The sequence below is a fragment of the Hyperolius riggenbachi genome, chromosome 10 (assembly GCF_040937935.1).
Source record: "Hyperolius riggenbachi isolate aHypRig1 chromosome 10, aHypRig1.pri, whole genome shotgun sequence".
In the NCBI taxonomy this organism is placed as follows: domain Eukaryota; kingdom Metazoa; phylum Chordata; class Amphibia; order Anura; family Hyperoliidae; genus Hyperolius; species Hyperolius riggenbachi.
In genome coordinates this window covers 146,069,515-146,093,487 of record NC_090655.1, presented here as the reverse complement: position 1 = coordinate 146,093,487, position 23,973 = coordinate 146,069,515, and the positions used below count along the sequence as shown (strand labels likewise).

At 41.4% G+C, this 23,973-nt stretch overlaps 1 protein-coding gene across 4 annotated transcripts in view; it reads right to left on the bottom strand.

Annotated features, from left to right (window-relative positions):
* The window catches only part of LDB3 (LIM domain binding 3), a 332,821-nt gene that overhangs the window by 204,827 nt on the left and 104,021 nt on the right, over window positions 1–23,973 (bottom strand). For all 4 annotated transcript variants that reach the window (XM_068258597.1, XM_068258596.1, XM_068258600.1 and 1 more), the window contains exon 3: window positions 6,520–6,671. In XM_068258597.1, the coding sequence (XP_068114698.1) occupies window positions 6,520–6,671 (152 nt within the window). The remainder of the gene's footprint in view (window positions 1–6,519; window positions 6,672–23,973) is intronic.

Sequence of the window (23,973 nt, the reverse complement as noted above, 5' to 3'; positions counted from 1 at the left end):
CTTTGGGCCCTTTAGCGCAGTTAGGGTGCAAAAAAGTGCCACACATGTGGTATCGCCGTACTCGGGAGAAGTAGTACAATGTGTTTTGGGGTGTATTTTTACACATACCCATGCTGGGTGGGAGAAATACCTCTGTAGATGACAATCTTTTGATTTATTTTTTTTACACACAATTGTCCATTTACAGAGTTATTTCTCCCACCCAGCATGGGTATGTGTAAAAATACACCCCAAAACACATTGTACTACTTCTCCCGAGTACGGCGATAACACATGTGTGGCACTTTTTTGCACCCTAACTACGCTAAAGGGCCCAAAGTCCAATGAGTACCTTTAGGATTTCACAGGTCACTTTGCGGAATTTGATTTCCAGACTACTCCTCACGGTTTAGGGCCCCTAAAATGCCAGGGCAGTATAGGAACCCCACAAATGACCCCATTTTAGAAAGAAGACACCCCAAGGTATTCCGTTAGGAGTATGGTGAGTTCATAGAAGATTTTATTTTTTGTCAAAAGTTAGCGGAAAATTGATTTTTATTGTTTTTTTTCACAAAGTGTCATTTTCTACTAACTTGTGACAAAAAATAAAATCTTCCATGAACTCACCATACTCCTAACGGAATACCTTGGGGTGTCTTCTTTCTGAAATGGGGTCATTTGTGGGGTTCCTATACTGCCCTGGCATTTTAGGGGCCCTAAACCGTGAGGAGTAGTCTGGAAATCAAATTCCGCAAAATGACCTGTGAAATCCTAAAGGTACTCATTGGACTTTGGGCCCTTTAGCGCAGTTAGGGTGCAAAAAAGTGCCACACATGTGGTATCGCCGTACTCGGGAGAAGTAGTACAATGTGTTTTGGGGTGTATTTTTACACATACCCATGCTGGGTGGGAGAAATACCTCTGTAGATGACAATCTTTTGATTTTTTTACACACAATTGTCCATTTACAGAGCTATTTCTCCCACCCAGCATGGGTATGTGTAAAAATACACCCCAAAACACATTGTACTACTTCTCCCGAGTACGGTGATACCACATGTGTGGCACTTTTTTGCACCCTAACTGCGCTAAAGGGCCCAAAGTCCAATGAGTACCTTTAGGATTTCACAGGTCATTTTGCGGAATTTGATTTCCAGACTACTCCTCACGGTTTAGGGCCCCTAAAATGCCAGGGCAGTATAGGAACCCCACAAATGACCCTATTTTAGAAAGAAGACACCCCAAGGTATTCCGTTAGGAGTATGGTGAGTTCATAGAAGATTTTATTTTTTGTCACAAGTTAGTGGAAAATGACACTTTGTGAAAAAAACAATAAAAATCAATTTTCCGCTAACTTTTGGCAAAAAATAAAATCTTCTATGAACTCACCATAATCCTAACGGAATACCTTGGGGTGTCTTCTTTCTAAAATGGGGTAATTTGTGGGGTTCCTATACTGCCCTGGCATTTTAGGGGCCCTAAACCGTGAGGAGTAGTCTGGAAATCAAATTCCGCAAAATGACCTGTGAAATCCTAAAGGTACTCATTGGACTTTGGGCCCTTTAGCGCAGTTAGGGTGCAAAAAAGTGCCACACATGTGGTATCGCCGTACTCAGGAGAAGTAGTATAATGTGTTTTGGGGTGTATTTTTACACATACCCATGCTGAGTGGGAGAAAGATCTCTGTAAATGGACAATTGTGTGTAAAAAAAATTAACAAATTGTCATTTACAGAGATATTTCTCCCACCCAGCATCGGTATGTGTAAAAATACACCCCAAAACACATTATACTACTTCTCCTGAGTACGGCAATACCACATGTGTGGCACTTTTTTGCAGCCTAACTGCGCTAAGGGGTCCAAAGTCCAATGAGCACCTTTAGGCTTTACAGGGGTGCTTACAATTTAGCACCCCCCAAAATGTCAGGAGAGTAAACACACCCCACAAATGACCCCATTTTAGAAAGTAGACCCTTCAAAGTATTCAGAGAGGGGCATGGTGAGTCCGTAGCAGATTTCATTTTTTTTTGTCACAAGTTAGAAGAAATGGAAACTTTTTTTTTTTTTTGTCACAAAGTGTCATTTTCCGCTTACTTGTGACAAAAATTAATATCTTCTATGAACTCACCATGCCTCTCAGTGAATACTTTGGGATGTCTTCTTTCCAAAATGGGGTCATTTGGGGGGTATTTATACTATCCTGGAATTCTAGCCCCTCATGAAACATGACAGGGGGTCAGAAAAGTCATAGATGCTTGAAAATGGGAAAATTCACTTTTTGCACCATAGTTTGTAAACGCTATAACTTTTACCCAAACCAATAAATATACACTGAATGGGTTTTTTTTTATCCAAAACATGTTTGTCCACATTTTTCGCGCTGCATGTATACAGAAATTTTACTTTATTTGAAAAATGTCAGCACAGAAAGTTAAATTTTTTTTATTTTTTTGCCAAAATTCATGTCTTTTTTGATGAATATAATAAAAAGTAAAAATCGCAGGAGTAATCAAATAGCACCAAAAGAAAGCTTTATTAGTGACAAGAAAAGGAGCCAAAATTCATTTAGGTGGTAGGTTGTATGAGCGAGCAATAAACCGTGAAAGCTGCAGTGGTCTGAATGGAAAAAAAAGTGGCCGGTCCTTAAGGGGTAGAAAGCCCTAGGTCCTCAAGTGGTTAATGAAATGAAACACTATGGCAGGAAACCCAGGAAAACCCCACTGTTAACACAGAGACATTAAAAAGCAAGACTACAGTTTGCCAAAATGTACTTGAGTAAGCCAAAAATCCTTCTGGGAAAACATCTTGTGGACAGATGAGACCAAGGTAGAACTTTTTAAAAAAGCACAAACACAAGTAAAGCACATCATTCTACTGTTTACCGAAAATGGAAGGAGGCCTACAAAGTACCTACAGTGAAATATTATGGAGGTTCAATGATGTTTTGGGGTTGTTTTGCTGCCTCTGGCACTGGGTACCTTGAATATGTACAAGGCATCATGAAATCTGAGGATTACCAACAGATTTTGGGTCGCACTGTAGAGCCCACTGTCAGAAAATTGGGTTTGTGACCGAGATCTTGGGTCTTTCATCAGGACAATGACTCCAAACATATGTCAAAAAGCACCCAGAAATGGATGGCAACAAATCGCTGGAGAGTTCTGAAGTGACCAGCAATGAATCCAGACCTAAATCCCATTGAACACCTGTGGAGAGATCTTAAAATTGCTGTTGGGAAAAAGGCACTCTTCCAATAAGAGACCTGGAGCAGTTTGCAAAGGAAGAGTGGTCCAAAATTTCACACAAGAGGCATAAGAAGCTTATTGATGGTTATAGGAAGCAACTGATTTCAGTTATTTTTTTCCAAAGGGTATGATACCAAATATTAAGTTAAGGGTGCCAATAATTTTGTCCAGCCCATTTTTGGAGTTTTGTGTGAGATTATGTCCAATTTGCTTTTTTTCCCCTCCCTTTTTTGTTTTGTTCCAATACACACAAAGGGAATAAACATGTGTATAGCAAAACATGTTACTGCAATACTTTTCTGTGAGAAATACTTGATTTTCTGGAAACATTTCTGGGGTGCCAACAATTTCCGCCATGGCTGTACATGTAAACACATACATATAAGACCTACATTTTCCCTAGAATAATTTGCTCTATAAATTACTTTGTTTTTATGTGGCTTTCAGTTACAGTAGGCAGTAAACATCTGACACTTAGACTGAGCAACTGCTGTCCAGTAAGTGCTTTTGAAAATAAATAAAGCCCTAAGAATCTCCAATGGGGATATGGACTAGTGCACCCAATGAAAATGGAATTACACTTAAATGTTCAGTCAATCCATTTTCACTCTTTTAGTTCTGGCAGTATATTAGAGAGATCTCAGTTAAACGTAACCATTTGAAATATAGATTGGAGGATTGGTTGATTATAGAGCAATAACTCATTGTGGGTGAATGCTTCCTGTACATGTAAATGTGTAATGCTTTTAACTGTTTCTTGGCTGTTTCAGCTCTTCAGAAAACAGGACTGAGTTTTATTAAGTTAGTCCACTAGATCAGAGAAGTTTATTAACTCTTCCTGTACTGGAAAACAATATGAGACCCCTTTCTTTGCTACTAATGTTATATTTATTATCCAAACTAAACATACAATTCATTATCTCATATGTTTAGTTTTGCTTCATATTTGCTTTAAAGAGGGATGCAAATCTATTTCTTTGTACCTAAATTTGTTAACCAGTACCCAGATTTTTAGTTTCCCTTCAATGGTGCTATACTAATAAAACTGTTACTTTACATCAACCTTGACCTTTGGTCAAAGAAAATGTAAATCCAACCAAAAAGATGGGAAAGATAGCATCACTGCTCGAGGCCCAGAGGCCACATGAACATGTTAAAAATTTTGCTGTGAAGCCCCATGATTTTCAGTTAAACTACTGTTAGCAGCTGTTATGTGTCAATGTTCTTTCTCTATTTTATACATCAATGTTGTTTCCAGGAGCAAAAAGAATAAACTTTATGACATTTTCTGTCTTCACCAAAACAATTTTTGTAGTGTTGATGAAGCATTCACTGAAGGGTTTTTATATTTATTATCTATTAATGTGTTCTTTCCCAGGTTTTGTTGGGCAATATTTCTTTGCTTTCTGGTTTTCTTTACACAAATGGAGCTTCATTGTTAAAAGTTAAAGAACTACTTAAGTCTACATTATTACCTGCAATTCTTTCCAAGAACCACTCTGTAAAAAAGACTAACTTTTAAGTTTCTGCAAAAAATATAATCAAAAGTACACAGTCCAAGGCAGACTGTTTAAGAAATTATAATCAACATCCTCACATCCAACATTGGCAAAACAATTCACGAACAAAGCAACATAAAGTCATGCAAAGATCATTGTTCAATCCCACCATTAATAGTTTGATTCCCAACAAGCCTTTGGCTAGAAGAAAAATAATTCTAGGGCAATCAGTGATTGGTTAAAATTAAATTCTTTGGTCAGCTGCATGGCTATGGCCTCAATTCACGAAGCTTAACTCCCGTCTTTAATAACATTTCTAGAGTTATCACCATGGTGATAAGGCATGTAGTATTCAGGAAACATTTTACCTCAGGCAAACCTGAAGTTAACTCTTCAATTCTTAAAATAACTCCCGGTTTCTAAAGTTAAAGACAGGCTGCTAATTAACTGCATGTGAAAATAACTACAGAGGAGGTAACTTAAAGAGACTCTGAAACGAGAATAAATCTAACTTCAGAGCTCATAGTTAGCAGGGGCACGTGTGCCCCTGCTAAACCGCCGCTATAGTGCCGCTAAACGGGGGTCCCTTCACCCCCAAACCCCCCACTGCGACACTTGGTCACTCCTGGAGGCAGGGCTAACGGCTGCAGCCCTGCCTCCAGTCGCGTCTATCAGCAGCGCATCGCCGCCTCTCCCCCACCCCTCTCAGTGAAGGAAGACTGAGAGGGGCGGGGGAGAGGCGGAGATACGTGCTGACAGATGCGCGTGGGGCAGGGCTGCGGCGGTTAGCCCTGCCCCAACCAGGAAGCACTCCCCGGCTAAAACGAGGGGATTTGGGGGATCAGGGACCCCCGTTTAGCCGCGGGATAGCGGCGGTTTAGCAGGGGCACACATGCCCCTGCTATCTGTGAGGTCTGAAGCGAGATTTATTCTTGCTTCAGACTCTCTTTAAAGAGGAACTCCAGTGAAAATAATGTAGTAAAAAAAGTGCTTCATTTTTACCATAATTATGTATAAATGATTTAGTCAGTGTTTGCTCATTGTAAAATTTTTCCTCTCCCCGATTTACATTCTGACATGTATTACATGGTGACATTGTTACTGTGGGCAGGTTATGTAGCTGCTCCTAGCTGTTTTGGCTGTTAGAGACAGCTGTAAACAGCTAATTCCTGTCTGTGAACCTTGTTACATTGTAACAAACTGCCAAAAGTACTACAGTCCCAGAGCTTCTTGTGGAAGGGATTTCAGCACAAAATCAGTCATACAGCGCCCCCTGATGGTCTGTCTGTGAAAAGCATTATATTTCTCAAGTAAAAGGGGGCTGGACACTAGAGGCAATGTGGCATGTACTTTACATGACCTATAAGGCTTCTATTGTTCTGCCTCTAGCATTTATCCCTTGAAACAGGGGCTGTGGGAAAGATGAAACAGGGAGGAGTGCCTAGTGGTGAAAAGAAGACATGGGAAGTGCTACGGCGGACAGGTGAGTGTAAGCTCTCCTGCCTACACTCAGGGTCCCCGAAAATCAAATACCGCTACGGCCAAGCTCCCGACCCACCACCAATCAAGCAATATCTTCTGTCTGGCATAATAGACCAATTTGATCGATTTCGGAATCATTGTGGCATTTCTAGCATGTTTTATAAAATTATGAAATTGGCCTGGATATCAACATTAAAAAAAATTAATCAGTGTTTGACCACCGTCTTGGTGATAGAGTTTCGACTCCCTCATTCTCTGGAAAATGGTTATATTCATATTCCTAAACAGGCTGTTTCTTTAGTAGTTGACTTACTTTTGCAAGGTGAGATTCAGATTGTAGCTCGCTGACTTTATCTTGTTCTGGGCTTCTAAATGAGTCATGCCATCTGTGTTAACTCCATCAATGGCCACCACCAAGTCTCCCTGACTAACATTGGATTGTGCTGATTTACTGCCGGGAGTTACCTGGAAATACACAAAAAATAAGAAAATAGAAAATAAGCAGAAGTTTAGACAAGTTTAAACAAGTGGCATATGTGACGTCTTCATGCTGAAAGCTTCTCTCACATCATGTGTTTAATGTACCCTGTAGCTGATAAATAATGAGAAATATAGCAATAACGAGAAATATAGCAATATAACGAGAAATATAGCAATCAAGCAGTGATCAGCAGAAAATTCTCCTTACACCAGGGAGGAGATTTAATTTAGTCAATCCCAAAGACCCTAAAGGTCCGTACACATGTCGGACTGGAGGCAACGATGGGTCCGTCGTCACCTCTCGCTGGGTGGGCGTTCCAACGACAGTCCGGCGTGTGTACGCACTGTCGGCGGACTGATACGGCTGCTTCTGAGCGATCCGCTCAGATACGGCTGCTTCTGGAACGCCCACCCAGCGAGAGGTGACGACGGACCCGTCGTTGCCTCCAGTCGGGCGTGTGTACGGACCTTAACTCTTAGTTAACAAACCAGCTGCTAGCTACTTAGTTAGCAGCCACTGACTTTGATAGGATCATTTTCTTTCCTTTTTTATAAAAGTGCAAATCTGAACATTATAAGAATTGTCTTGCTGGTACTAATCAACCACCGCTCTATTCTACTCCACCACCATGCTGCTTGCCTAATTACAAATTGTATTTTTTCTTTTCGTTACTCAGCTTTAGGGATGGTCAGTGTGATGTAAATAATTAGATGTTGATGCAGATTTAAGGCTAATTGTGTGCAGATTTATGCAGCTTGAAAATGGAGCAATTAAATGCCACAACAAAATCATTGAAATGGTCTGTTTTTATGCTGTATAAGTTTGCATGGAATCAGCATAGATACTTGCAGTGAAGAAGATAGACAAAAAGACAAAAAGATAAACGTTCAGCAGTCATAAAGAAAATGGGGCGTCATGTACCGAGGCATCTCCTGAGATCTCTACTGACAAGATTGGTGATAAGTGATCCAGCAAACATGGACTGGATTAATTACAAAAAAATGCTTCAGGTTTTTCTTCCTCACCTGTGTCATATAAAACACCTTCAGGGTTACTGGAAGGTTTATGAGTTAGTGGTCATGTACTCACTGATGTAGCCTCACTGAGGATGCAATCACCCAACTGCTAGTTCCATAATCTTCCAGCAATCTTTCAGCAATCCCACTATGTTTTAATGAAATAACAATAGAGCTGCAATCTTTTAACCACAACAGCAGGCAATGAAAATTAAAAAATAATTTGGCATTAGGCTTGTGTATGGCCTATCAATTGTTTATCTCTGTACTTTTTTATTCTCCTTTCTGATGCTTAACACAACATTGCCCACCTCCCCCCACCCATTTTAGCCCCTTCCTGAAGCCTAACCTTAGCTTTCTGCTCTGAAGTAAACCTGAAACTCTTATTGATGCCAGTCCTCAACCTCTCCCCCATAAACTCCTTCCTGAAGCCTTGCCTAATCATATCATCATATTCATCCTCTCAGTAAATGTGTGATCTGAGGACCTATAGCTGAATGTGGATTTTCATTTACAGGTGAATGATTTTGGCATCTGTGCCCAGTTACATACTGGTCAGCCAAAGGTTACCAGTTTATATGCTATAGCGTAAGGCAGCCACTTAGCCATGTATGGGGATGTGAGTATGCACCATGGATTGTCCAAGCTCTCACTGTTATATAGGATGAGGATGTGAGTATGCTCCATGGATTGTCCAAGCCCTCACTGATATATAGGATGAGGATGTGAGTATGTTCCATGGATTAGCCAAGCTCTCACTGATATATAGGATGAGGATGTGAGTATGTTCCATGGATTAGCCACGCTCTCACTGATATATAGGATGAGGATGTGAGTATGTTCCATGGATTAGCCAAGCTCTCACTGATATATAGGATGAGGATGTGAGTATGTTCCATGGATTAGCCAAGCTCTCACTGATGTATAGGATGAGGATGTGAGTATGCACCATTGATTGGCAAAGCTCTCACTGATATATAGGATGAGGATGTGAGTATGCACCATTGATTGGCCAAGCTTTCACTGGTATATAGGATGGGGATGTGACTATGCACCATGGATTGGCCAAGCGCTCATTGATGTATAGTATAGTATGGTATGGGGATGTACCTGAGCTAAAGAAGTCAACTTAACACAGGTCCATGAAACCATACAAAGAGAAGACATTAAACAGATTAAGCACGCATCTTTCTAATATTGTGAATGCGAAAATTTGGATGTTTGTTACTCAATCACGCAACAATGGCTGAAAGGATTTGAATGAAATTTGGCACACACATGGTACATTACCTGGAATAACATATAGGATAGGATACTTTTTATCCCCATAACCAAAAAGTGGGCAGAGACAAATACAAATTTCCCTGTGAAAATTTAAACTGCAGCCATTCTTACATTGTTAATGGTAGGGTTCTCAAACTTTGCACAGTTGGTCACTGGGTGACTGGGATTAATATTCAGAAAAGAGGGTGGAGCCTACAAACGCCAAAATTCACCTATTGATCTTCAAGGGGAGTAGTTAATTGCTGCCATTCTTGCACTGTTAATGGCACAAGCCTCAAACCTGGTACAGTTGGTCATTGGGTGACTGGGGTTCAAATTCAGAAAAGGGGGTGGAGCCACAAACAGCCAATTAGATTTGTTTCATTTCAATGCAAATTATTGATTCCAAAGACTGCAAAGCTCTCAAACTTGGTCATTGAGAAATTGAGCAATTTTGTGTTAGGGTTAGAAAAAGTGGGCGTAGCCAACACCAGCCAAATACATACCCAGGCAATTCCGAGTCATGAGCTAGTAATATAATATGAGTTTAGCGTGTAGTTTTGTGTGGATAGCTGACATGAACTACACCCCTCAGTGAGAAAAGCCTCAGTAGAACAATTCATGTAAATATATCCCAAACATTTATTCATGTAGCAGATTAGACTATTTTCCATCTGATATTCAATGAAAGCCCACAGATCATTTTAGAAAGTTATATTAAACTTACAGCTACAGGAGCGAACGATTAATACCGTGCTTAATACCGTTTCACATAGTGGGAAAATACTTTCCAAAAAGTGACACTTTGTTCCAACAGTAAAAATTTGTATGATGTGAAGTGTTTTGAAAAGACTGAATTATTGTAACATCAAGAAATGATTCCTATGCTACCTGACAACTAAAGAGCTGCCATTTTAAACTATTTGTGTATAAATAGTAGTGCCAGATTCCCTGTGGTACTGGAATGCTGCTGCCTCTTGGCATCCATTATGTTTTAGGGAAGCAACACCAACCAGCTGAAAAAAATCTATTCAGAAAGATTAGCTGGAACTATCTGCTGGCCAGATATAAGCATCACTTGATCTAGTCAAAACTGTCTGGAGAAAGAATTCATCTTCTTAATGTAAACCTCTATTGAACAGCCCTGGAGGCTACAGATTGCCCAGCAAGCTTACAGTGAACCAGAACTCTTAGCAGTGAAATTTGCCTGCTTAAAACAGAAGTTATCTGCAATTATTCTTGTTGGAGTGAGCATATGAGGTGTGCCACAAAGCTGAATATGCAAATCATCAATTTACTGTCACTGAAAGCCAAACACACCTCTAGAACCACTGGAATGCAATGATGTAAAACATGCTTACATGTCAACTTGTGCTGGAGGTTCTGGAGACGGCTTTAAGGACATCAAAGGAATGATTTGCATATTCACTAGTGATGCATTGTGGGACACCTCATACGCTCACTCCAACTTGAAAAATTGCAAATACCTTCTGTTTTAAGAGGGCAGCTGTCTATTTTGCATAGCCCTGGAGGCTGTGAGCTTCACTTTCTTGTAAAAAAGTCACTTTTTTATTGTACTTAGAGTCATGCACATCGGATAAGCTTGTAGAGAAAAGTCAGAACATCTGATTTAATTGTTTCTGGTGAAGGAGATGTTATTGCGGGCAGAAAATCAGCATCACGGCCAGAAATCTAGAATGTTATAGAAGGAGTAAAAGGAGATCACAAAATGATTGTCATAGCAGGTGTACTTTAAACTGTGCTTGCACTAAAGTAAATGTATGAAACAAAGAAAGAAAATGTCTTTGTTACAGCTGATACAAATCCTAAAATAAATCTGCACAGTTTCTACTTCTTGATTCATGGAAGCAGACATATTGTTTACAGCCTGTGCTTTCAAATGGGGTTATCTGCTTATCTTTCATAGGCAGTCATGTAACACAGCGGAGGATCAAATTACAACTAGTGATTAGGCACAAATGAGGGGAAATTAGACCGGCTAAACACTCAAAATACATACAGGGTGCATTTCTGTTATGTTTTGCTTTTGTCCTATGCAAGAGTTCAGGTGCACTTTAAGGAAAGTACAGTCAGATGCAATAACTGAATGGCTAGACATCTGAGAGACTGTACATTGCTGACTTTCTTATATAAAGCATTAGCATACACATTATACAGTGGTGGCATAATACCGAGCAGTAGACAGCCAGGAAACTATCTGGGTGAAGCTGATTATGGAGGCCCCTAGGAATGATAGGTACGTTCACACTGCACGCGTTTCCAGCCGCGTTTTGGAAACGCATGCAGGTGGCCAAAACGCACGACATCAGACATTGCATAGAGTGCAATGTCTGATGTTCACACTGCATGCGTTCCGGACCTGTGCAGTCCGGGAACGCATGCTGCACGCAGATTTTGCAAAAACGCGTGGCTGTCCCATTCACTTTTCAGTGATGGGATCAGCCACGCAACGCACACAAACGCGGATGGCCATGCGTTCGTACGCGTTGCGGTCCGCACGCGTTCCGCACGCATAGCCATCCGCATTTCTGATCTGAACGGGCCCTAAGTAGTTATATGTGCTCTTATGTTTGCAAATTCCCTACTATGTTTGAGGCAGAGTAAAGTAGGAGTAATAGAAATATGTACATTGTATAGATTATTTAAACAAATGTGTGCAAACCCTCCCACTTCCAAAAAATATAGAAAAAGAAGAGGCCATCTGAGCAATACCAGCCCGCATGGTCAATAACATTGGTGGAAGAGGGGCATCTAAAAAAAGGGAGACAGCAAGACCACCTCCATGTTGCAACCCTTTCCAGGCCTGGATTTACCATAAGGCACTGTAGGCATATGCCTACAAGCGCCTAACAATGGAAAGGTTGCTCACTCCTGCCCTCCCCGAGTGCCTTCCGCCTTCCCTTTGCAGAGTCCTGATGAGAGTGTAAATCTGAGGTTACTTATCCAGCTCTCGGCATTCCACTGACCAGGTTTCCTTTCAGTCAGGGGCTCTTCTAGCTACATAATACTTGGGGGCACCTCTCGCTAATTAATACTGAGGATAGTTCTGGCTATCTAATACTAAGGGGCACCTGTAGCTACCTATGACAGGCAAGGAAACTAAGGGAGACGTGACAGCTGGGACAGCCAACACACTTGCGGTGCGGTTCAGAGGGAGTTTGTAGGTGAAAGGTGAAGCTTGGGTACCAGGACATCTGTGCCTATAGGCCTGACCCTTCCCTTGTCCAGTACATGTCTACATCAGTGTAGTGGTGGTGAAGATAACTAACATACAATTATAAGGAACGATACTGTTATAAGCATAAGGTGGAGCCCTCTTAAATAATAAGGGACCCCCCCCCCCCCACACACACACACACACACTTTCCCTGATGTCTTCTTACCTATTTATAACTAGTTAAATATAAATGTTATATGAAATACAAATCAAACAACAAAGATAATAAAATCCATTTTCTTCTTTTTTTATCTGTACTCTTCTATTTTTATTAATTTCTTTTTTCTGTTCTATATTTTTTTGTTTTTCTTCTGTGTTTCTTTATGATGTAATGTAATCTTTTTCTGTATGTTTCTATTGTCTGTCATTTTCACCTGTATACTTGTTTCTAATTCTTTGATTTTCAGATTCTCTGTTATTCTAGTCTTCTATTGGTATTTTCTTATTGTATCATCTGGCTTGCAAATAAAGTCCAGATTTAATCATGTTTTAATCATATAAAAAATGACCCCCATTTGCTTATTTTTAAAGGTTTTTTTTAAATTATTATTATTATTAATATTATTATTGTTGTTATTATTATTAGTATTATTATTTTCTTTTCGAAAATTCCCACTTCACAAACTACACATGATCAGAGAGACAGGCATGTATGCATAATGCAGTAATATCAAGAGAAGTAAAGCATTCCAGGAGCAGCTCATCCCATATAAAACTTGAACTTTTAATTTGCTTTCTTGTAAAAAAACACAGTGGTAACACACGGCTTAAAAATACAAAAATGTAAGATACTTAACAGGCCATTGCAGATGGATAGAGGTGCGGAGGTGTAGTCGACGGCCGTTTCGCCCCAAAACCTTCGGTCTCGAGAAAGCCCTCATTGTGGGGCGAAACGGCCGTCGACTACACCTCCGCACCTCTATCCATCTGCAATGGCCTGTTAAGTATCTTACAGTTTTGTATTTTTAAGCCGTGTGTTACCACTGTGTTTTTGGGATGAGCTGCTCCTGGAATGCTTTACTTCTCTTGATATTACTGAATGGGCTTTCTATTGATTCTGGATGTTGTACCATCATTATTGTATATGGTTTACGGCTTTTTTGTTGAGTGCACTCGCCACATCACATCCTCTATGCGCTATTGAAATGTATGCATAATGCAATGTGCAACCTTAGTAAACCTTAGTAAATGAACATGTAATCATAACCTAAACATGTAAATGTAACATAACATAAACATGTAAATGTAAATAAACATGTGAACATAAACGTGAATCTGCGAATCTTGAATGTAAGTGCAACATGCTCTGCTAATTTGCATGAAAAATCAGTTAGCCAAATTTAATGCAAGGTTTAGCTGTGAAAGTGTTTTATCACTTTTATCTCAGTACTTTCACATATACTGCACTGTAATGGCAGACAACAAAGCTGTGCTGTTTGTATCTGGTTTTAAACTTTAGAAATCCCATTATGTTCTATAAAAAACTAAAAGGTTTATCCGGTGATACAAAGTACGCAAGATCCTCTTGTATTGCTTAAACTGAGCTTGGTTGCGAGCTAGATTGCTGAGTTCTAATTCCACTGCCATTGATGCAAATACTGTATACTGTACATTTGTAAGAAGTGATGAGCCACCTTAACTAGTAATCAGCAAGCAAACAAAAGACGGTCATGCAGGCCAGAGTGGGAAAGAAAGAGAGGGGACGAGATGATGAATATCTTAAAAGTAGCCAGTGGACAGACATGTCTGATTGGATGTCTAAGGTTTCTAACACAATAGGGTATTTATATATCTTGTTTCTCACAGATCTCACAAAACATTGCTGCATAATTCAAGAGATATAGCCTTTCACTTTCAAAAATCTGTGACTAGCAAACAAGTTTACATTGATTATTTGGTCTTATCATTAAGGGTTAATGTGTTTTCATAATTCCAAATATATCCTCTTGAAAGTCATTTGTTCAAACAACCAACAACAGGTATGTATGACAGCTGCTGAGAAATTCTACCTGGCAGGAAGCACTAAACCGGACTATGACATTGTCAATAAATGTACATTTAAATTATTACAACGCGGAAGTACAATTTATGCAGTGTTTTTGTTGTTGTTGTTACATTTTATCCTACATTATTTTCATCAGGCATTTATATAGAGCTGACATTTTCTGCAGCGCTGTGCAGAGTACATACAACAATTCCTGTCACTAACTTGCATAAATAGAGGGCACAATTTATTGGTGTTCTTTTCGGGTTATTGAAATTTAGAAGCCTGAACTCACCCATCACCACACTTCAGTAGCGATGATCATAATGAGCTAATTGCGATTACGGTACGTAAAATTTCACATACAATTTCACAATTAGGGCCATACGTAATTGCGATTTGGACATTCAACCGATTTTGTGTAAGCCATTCGTAATTTTGTGCCGACTTTAGGGGTTAATGGAAAAGCCTCTATACATGCTATTGTCACCAAAATTGCTATATACAGTGGGTTGCAAAAGTATTCGGCCCCCTTGAAGTTTTCCACATTTTGTCACATTACTGCCACAAACATGCATCAATTTTATTGGAATTCCACGTGAAAGACCAATACAAAGTGGTGTACATGTGAGAAGTGGAACAAAAATCATACATCATTCCAAACATTTTTTACAAATAAATAACTGCAAAGTGGGGCGTGTGTAATTATTCAGCCCCCTGAGTCAATACTTTGTAGAACCACCTTTTGCTACAATTACAGCTGCCAGTCTTTTAGGGTATGTCTCTACCAGCTTTGCACATCTAGAGACTGAAATCCTTGCCCATTCTTCTTTGCAAAACTGCTCCAGCTCAGTCAGATTAGATGGACAATTTTCAGATCTTGCCACAGATTCTCGATTGAATTTAGATCGGGACTTTGACTGGGCCATTCTAACACATAGATATGTTTTGTTTTAAACTATTCCATTGTTGTTGCCCTGGCTTTATGTTTAGGGTCATTGTCCTGCTGGAAGGTGAACCTCCGCCCCAGTCTCAAGTCTTTTGCAGTCTCCAAGAGGTTTTCTTCCAAGTTTGCCCTGTATTTGGCTCCATCCATCTTCCCTTCAACTATGACCAGCTTCCCTGTGCCAGCCTAAGCCTGTTTTAAATTTCTCAATAACTTGATCCCTGACCTGTCTTGTGTGTTCTTTGGACTTCACGGTGTTATTGCTCCCAATATTTTCTTAGACAACCTCTGAGGCCCTCACAGAGCAGCTGTATTTGTACTGACATTAGATTACACACAGGTGCACTCTATTTAGTCATTAGTACTCATCAGGCAATGTCTATAGGCAACTGACTGCACTCAGATCAAAGGGGGCCGAATAATTATGCACACACCACTTTGCAGTTATTTATTTGTAAAAAATGTTTGGAATCATGTATGATTTTTGTTCCACTTCTCATGTGTACACCACTTTGTGTTGGTCTTTCATGTGGAATTCCAATAAAATTGATTCATGTTTGTGGCAGTAATATGACAAAATGTGGAAAACTTCAAGGGGGCCAAATACTTTTGCAACCCACTGTATGTTATGGGGTAGGAATAAGGGAGAAAAATAATTTTTCAAAAAGACTTCGTAGCTTTTGAGAAAAGCTATTTTAAATTTGCAAAAAAAAAAAAAAATGTATCTCAGAAAAACCATTTTTCCTTTCCATTTTTAAAATCGATTTTCTCAAAAACTACAAGGTCTTTTTGAAAAAGTTTGACTTTTTCCCACTAAACCCCTTAAACTGGACCTGAACTCTTGCACAGGACAGAAGGAAACACAGATAAATGCACCCTGTATGTATTTAGAGAGTTTAGCCTATTTAATTCCCCTTCTAATCACAAGTTGTAATTTGATCTCACCCTGTTACCACATGGCTGCCATGGCAGAGATGGTAGATACGCTCATTTGAAAGCACAGGTTTTTAACAATATGCCTGCTTCCATTAATCTGAAAGTAGAAATAGATGGAGATGGACTGGCCCAAAAGTCGGTTTTGTCATATTTAACTGCCTACTTTTTTCGCCATAGCGGTCCTTTAAATTATTTTGATGATGGGATGAAGACTCAAAAGTTAAATTAATTGGGGACCATTTTTTACAGTCTGTATTTCACAACAAATGATGCGAAAGTTTGGGCAACCTTGTTAATTGTCATGATTTTTCTGTATAAATCATTGGTTGTTATGATAAAAAATGTCAGGTAAATATATCATATAGAAGACACACAGTGATATTTGAGAAGTGAAATGAAGTTTATTGCATTTATAGAAAGTGCACAATAATTGTTTAAATAAAATTAGGCAGGTGCATAAATGTGGGCACTGTTGTCATTTTATTTATTCAAAAACCTTTAGAACTAATTATTGGAACTCAAATTGGCTTGGTAAGCTCAGTGACCCCTGACCTACATACACAGATGAATCCAATTATAAGACAGAGTATTTAAGGAGGTCAATTGTAAGTTTCCCTCCTCTTTTAAATTTCTCTGAAGCGTAGCAACATGGGGGTCTCAAAACAACTCTCAAATGACCTGAAGACAAAGATTGTTCACCATCATGGTTTAGGGGAAGGATACAGAAAGCTGTCTCAGAGATGTCAGCTGTCCACAGTTAGGAACATATTAAGGAAATGGAAGACCACGGGTTCAGTTCAAGTTAAGGCTCGAAGTGGCAGACCAAAAAAAATCTCATATAAACAGAAGCGACGAATGGTCAGTCAGAGTCCACCCACAGACCAGAACCAAAGACCTACAACATCATCCTGCTGCAGGTGGAGTCACTGTGCATCATTCAACCATTCGGTACACTTTACACAAGGAGATGCTGTATGCAGAAGAAGCCTTTTCTCCACCCACAGCACTAACAGAGCCGCTTGAGGTATGCTAAAGCACATTTGGACAAGCCAGCTTCATTTTGGAATAAGGTGATGTGGACTGCTGAAACTAAATTTAGTTATTTGGGCATAACAAGGGACGTTATGCATGGAGGAAAAACAAAACAGAATTTCAAGAAAAACACCTGCTACCTACAGTAAAATATGGTGGTGGTTCCATCATACTGTGGGGCTGAGTGGCCAGTGCAGGGACTGGGAATCTTGTCAAAGTTGAGGGGTGCATGGATTCCACTCAGTATCAGCAGATTCTGGAGGCCAAAGTCCAGGAATCACTGACAAAGCTGAAGCTGTGCAGGGGCTGGATCTTTCAACAAGACAACGACCCTAAACACGGCTCAAAATTCACTAAGGCATTAATGCAGAGGAACAAGTACAACATTCTGGAATGGCCATCTCAGTCCCCAGACCTGAATATAATTGAAAATCTGTGGTGTTGGTTAAAGAGAGCTGTCCATGCTCAGAAGCCATCAAAACTGAATGAACTAGAGATGTTTTGTAAAGAGGAATGGTCCAAAATACCAGAATCCAGACTCTCATTGGAACCTACAGGAAGCGTTTAGAGGCTGTAATTTCTGCAAAAGGAGGGTGTACTAAATATTGATTTCATTTCTTTTTTGTGGTGCCCAAATTTATGCACCTGCCTAATTTTGTTTAAACAATTATTTCACACTTTCTGTAAATCCAATAAACTTCATTTCACTTCTAAAATATCACTGTGTGTGTCTCCTATATGATATATTTAACTGACATTTTTATCGTAACAACCAACAATTTATACAGGAATATCATGACAATTAACAAGGTTTCCTAAACTTTTGCATCCCACTGTATGTGGCCTTATGTTGACCATCACTATCTCTACTGTACTGTTAATATAAACTTATTGAACCTCTTCATTTGTTTTCCTCTAGAGATCCTTAATATATGTTTGGTTATATACACCCTTTCCTGTTGTTACAAAATCTCTCAGTTACTGTTCATTTTGTAGCTAAGAAGTAACTCGCTTGCTTTGTTAAATGGCTGTGACCTCCTTTTAATGGAATTGTAGTTCCCATTACAATAACTAAACTTTCTCAATCCTTTGACATACAGATTAAAATTGCTTTAGTGTAGAGAGTTGTCATCATAGCCGTTTCCTTTCCATTAACACTTCTTCCTGTTGTTCAGTCTTTTTTATGGCTTTCAGAAGAAGTCTTTGAAATGGAATCAAAACATCAGAAGGATTTGAAAAAGAAAATGTATTTCCTATTGTGAGAAATTGTTTCTTATCAAGAGCTTGTGTGGTGCCAATTGCTTTACACAATTACTGGTTATACATGTACAATTCTGATGCAGGTGTGTATATTGTTTTGCAGCTTTTACATGTATAAGCTTTATGGCTTTTAATGGGAATTAAATTACACACTGATGTCAAACATTGGTACACCTAAACCCCACTGCATGCTCCCTTGTTATGGATTTAAAAAGTTTATTTAATTAATGATCACTGCTCAAAAGCACCACACAGCATTGTTCGCCTCCTCAGTGCCAAATCATCTTGATATCATAGATGCAACAATTACATTTTTATTTAAACATTTGGGGGAGGCTGCCACTGTTTTAAGCATGCTGTATGGTTGCCTGTTCTTTTGAACATATGGTGGCATGGTGTATTGCACTCTCGCCTTGCAATTCAAATCTGGGCCAGGACACTATCTGATCAAGATAGGTTGTCCAATCGTTGGACTGCTTACAATGGTTTAAACACCAGGGAGTCAACCAGTCAGCACCTGGGCCCAGAGAAGGTGCAGAAAAACGTACTCAAACTAGGAAATGACTGGGGCCCCAAGCTGGGTTTAAAGGTTATGAAAACGCAATTGTTTATTGTATCACAGCATAGGTACACACAATGTTTTAGCACGTAGGCCTTTGTCAAGTGCTGACTCACCCAACAAGTGTCATACTTTTATCACAAATAATTAGCATAAAACACACCCTTCATTCCCATAATGCAACAGCAGAAAGGGTGTTGTTGCTGTTGCATTATGGCAATGGAGGGTGTGTTTTATGCAAATTATTTGTGATAAAATTATGACAGTTGTCGGGTGAGTAAGCACTTGACAAAGGCCTACGTGCCAAAACGTTGTGTGTGCCTATGCTGTGACATAATAAAGAATTTAACTTTTATAGCCTAGCCTTTAAATCCAGGTCAAGACCCGCCAATCATGTTGTACTTCCAAGACACTATCTTCACAGAGTTTGTATGTTCTCTCTGTGTTTGCTTCAGGTTCCTCTAGGCACTCTGGTTTCCTCCTGCATCCCAAACACATATAGGTAAATTAAATTGTACATTCCACAATGGGACTTAGTTAACTACAAGCACATAAGACTATGACTGTGGTAGGGAATACATTGTGAGGACTGAGAAGGCTCTATAGGATCCAGGGAAGGCTCTATAGGGTCCAGAGCCTTCCCTGTTCTTAGGTAAGTAGCTAGGTTTTTTTATATCACTTTAAATTCACATCAAGGACGCAAACCCAGAAACTGCCTGAGAAACCCAAATGAGCAACAATAGAAGAGTGTGAAAGAATAACTACAAGGTAACCTCCTAAATCCATGCAAATCAGACAAGACCCTTAATTTGGCCTATCTTAGAACCTAAAGAATTACATGAATTAAATAATTAAATGTATAAGAATTACAACTCTTGTAATTCGAGAACGATACAATTTGTTTCGCCTATTAAACCCATAAAAAGCACAGATCTGTAGGTTTGGGTGGGCAGGACAGACTTCTAGCTAGGCTGAACAGTTACTTATGGAAACCAAGATGGGTGGCTTCTTTACTCTACCAGCAAATGTGCTCAAATAATAATCAAGTTCCTCTAAAGTGGTAATTTTAGAACTCCCATAAGGAGTACTTTGTGGCACATTTCAAATCTGGACCAGGACCCTATCTGCATAAAGTTTGTATATTCTTCCCATGTTTGCATGGGTTTTCTTCAGGCAGATCATCCACAAGGCAACCTAGACAAGTGCCTGGGGTCTAGTGGGTGTCAAGGGGCCTGGCTGCAACCTTCTTTGACCTCAGTTTACCAGAGAGACTATAATAGGGAGCCAAAGCTAATATTATGCTTTGGACCCTGTTTCGTCTTAATCCTCTAGGAACTCTGGTCTCTGGTTTCCTTCCATGTTCAAAAACATATTGCGCTCATCAATTTCCTCCAAATTTGGCTTTAGACTATGACAGGGAGATCAGACTATGACTATGGTAGGGTTGAGGTTGTGAGCTCCTCTAAGAGACAGCTGGTGACTTGACAGTGTGCACTGTATAAATATAACAGTGTTATATAAATATATATACTGTATAATAATAACAACACTATGTGCACTGGTCTGCTAGTAATGCTTCCGAATTTAGGTAGATTCTGTACAGCATGAAAATAAGGTTGGTGCCTTATTATTTATTGCAGTGATCTGTGTCTTCATGCAAAGGGTGTGGTTATATAAAAAAAAAGGAAGGCACAGCTAGTGTTGGGCGAACAGTGTTCGCCACTGTTCGGGTTCTGCAGAACATCACCCTGTTCGGGTGATGTTCGAGTTCGGCCGAACACCTGGTGGTGTTCGGCCAAACTGTTCGGGGTTCGCCCGAACTGCAGAATGCATGGCCGAACATGGCCGAACAGGGCCCCTGTTCGGCCGAACAGGGCCCTGTTCGGCCGAATACTGCCCCCCTATGCCCCCTATGGGGTCGCAGGCATAAGGGGGGAGCATGCCCCGATCGCGGGGGGGGTCGGAAATTCCCCCCACCCCCTCCGCTAGCGCTCCCCCCTCTGCCCGCTTCCCCATACAAAAAGTTTTAAACAAGTTCAATAGTACCTGGCTGGTGGCACTGGCTGGCAGTGGAGTGAGGAGGAGTCCGAGTAGCAGAGTGACGTTGAGGCCGGGCAGCGGGCGGTTCAGCGCTAGTACCCTTGTGGTACTTCCGCCCTTTCTCTGACCTCACGTCCTCTGCATACGAGGGTACGCATCACGCGTACCCTCGTATGCGTCATCACGCAGAGGACGTGAGGTCAGAGAAAGGGCGGAAGTACCACAAGGGTACTAGCGCTGAACCGCCCGCTGCCCGGCCTCAACGTCACTCTGCTACTCGGACTCCTCCTCCTCCTCACTCCACTGCCAGCCAGTGCCACCAGCCAGGTACTATTGAACTTGTTTCAAACTTTTTGTATGGAGAAGCGGGCAGAGGGGGGAGCGCTAGCGGAGGGGGTGGGGGGAATTTCCGACCCCCCCCGCGACCGGGGCATGCTCCCCCCTTATGCCTGCGACCCCATAGGGCCCCCAAAATGGGCATGTTCGGGGGTCCCATTGACTCCCATTGAGTTCGGCGTTCGGGCCGAACATGCCGAACATCTGGCCCATGTTCGGCCTGTTCGGCCCGAACCCGAACATCCAGGTGTTCGCCCAACACTAGGCACAGCACAGTCTAGTTAAGCTGTGTTATGATTTCAAGAGTTTTCAAGTTTTCATTAATGCCCAAGCAAATAACATACAGTATTTATCCAAGCAAATATCAACAAGCAAGAGCATCATTTTTTTTACATTATAACATAATAAGGCTAATCCTTACAATGCAGGTTTCTGAGGGATGTCAAATCTCAAACAAAAGAGATTCCTGACAACCTCTGGCAAACAGTAATGCTCAGAGAACCAGAACAAGGTTGCTAAATTATTTCTAAAGACTGTGTGTGTACCATCGGGCAGAGTTTTACAAAACAAATTCAACGACACTATTACTCTCCTTGTGAGTAGCTGGCAGGGCCGGGCCGAGGCAGAGGCTGGAGAGGCTCCAGCCTCAGGGCGCAGTGTAGGAGGGGGCGCACAATTTATTCAGCTGTCATTCCCAATTGTGTTTGAAGCAGAAATAAATAAGAAAAGGGGATACATGACAGTGACTGCAAGCCAGATAACTAGAGATTAAGGTGTTGGGGAGGTTGGGGGCCTTGGGGCACCTATTAGTCTAATAGCAATCAGTGTGTGAAGGCTGGGGTGGGAGGGATGGGGGGCGCACTTTGGTGTCTCAGCCTTGGGTGCTGAAGGACCTTGTCCCGCCTCTGGTAGCTGGTAAAGATCACACAGATTTTACGTTGCGGCGGCCGGTCCGGAAAAATGCTGCAGACCCTATTTTTCAACGTTTAGCCCTGCGGAACTGATCCGGAAGGTTTTGCAGCTCAATAGGAACTAATGGAAAACGGAAGTTGACGACACACTGCCTATAAAAACGGACCTTTCTAGCCCTCTTCCTGTATGCTTTCTATGGTTCTATGGTTCTATGGTACTTCATGTATATAGAAAGGACCATAGAAAAAAGTTCTACAGCGGCCATCTTTGTTTGCAGACACATGTGCCCAGCAGGGTTTGACTGGGATTCCTCCCAGTTCGTGCTCGCCAAAATCTATGTGGAGGGATTCGATGAAATGAATCGGAAGCGAAAAACTGCGCAAGGTATGTTTACAACGATTTGGGGGGCTTGTGGTGTTGCATCTGTGTTTTGTTGCTTGTGGTGAGTTTCATATTGAATGTGTAGCACACAGGCCTTGCCCACCCATGTGTGTCTGGGCCGCCTGCGACGGCCTGCGGCCCAGACACGCTCTGTGTGTACCCGTGTCCCACCCACCCACGTACAGTGCCACCTGTGTCCCACCCACGTGTGTCTGTGCCGCAAGCGCAAGGCCTTTAGGCCTGCGGCCCTGACACGCACGCTCTGTGTGTACCCGTGTCCCACCCACCCACGTTCAATGCCACCTATGTCCCAAGCACGTGTGTCTGTGCCACCTGTGTCCCAGTCATGTGTGTCTGGGCCACAGGCCCAAGGCCTACAGGCCTGTGGCCCTGACACGCACGCTCTGTGTGTACCCGTGTCCCACCCACCCATGTTCAGTGCCACCTATGTCCCCCCACGTGTGTCTGTGCCACCTGTGTCCCACCCATGTGTGTCTGGGCCGCAGGCCCATGGCCTACAGGCCTGCGGCCCAGAGACACATGCTCTGTGTCTAATTTATTAAAAACCAGTAGAAAAATATTAAAAATACAAAAAAAACCAACATAACAGGTCAACTAAACAAATGTATATGAACAAAATAAAACGTTTTTATTGTTGTCCAGCAGAGGACATGAAATAATCTGCCAATTTGTCCCTGTTTCGGAGGCAGACTATTCTGTGCCTTGTAGCAAACCTCCGCATCTGCTGAAGTGGAAGTACATTTGGAGGTTCAGAAACGTCCACTTTCTCCTGGCGCACAAAATTGTGGAGAATGCATGCTGCCTTGACAACGTGGACAGCGTTGTCCGGTTTCAGCAGCAAAGGTGTGTGGAACATCCTCCATTTTGACGCCAGGATTCCAAATGTACATGTACACTCCACCATTCGCCGAGCACGGCTGAGCCGAGCATTGAAACGGGTCTGCTTCTCACTGAGGCCCCTTTCCGGATATGGCCGCATCACGTGGGTAGACAAGGCAAAAGCCTCATCTCCCACAAACACAAAGGGGTAGGCGGGTGTCCTTGTCCCAGGCCACGGTTTGTCACGGGGTAGCTGTAGTTGGTCTTGCTCCAGCCGCTAGTACAGGGTCGTACGTTGGAAAATGCCGGAGTCATTGGCACTCAAGTATGACCCCACATCCACGTAAACAAACTTGTAGTCCGCATCCGCCACAGCCATTTAGCACAATGCTAAAGTACTTTTTATAACTGAAGTAATGGCTGCCACTCCTCAATGGTTTCTGAATCCTAATGTGCTTTCCATCGATCGCACCAATACAATTAGGAAACTTGCACTGGGTCCAGAATAGGTCTGCAATCTCCTCCCATTTTTGGGTGTCCGGA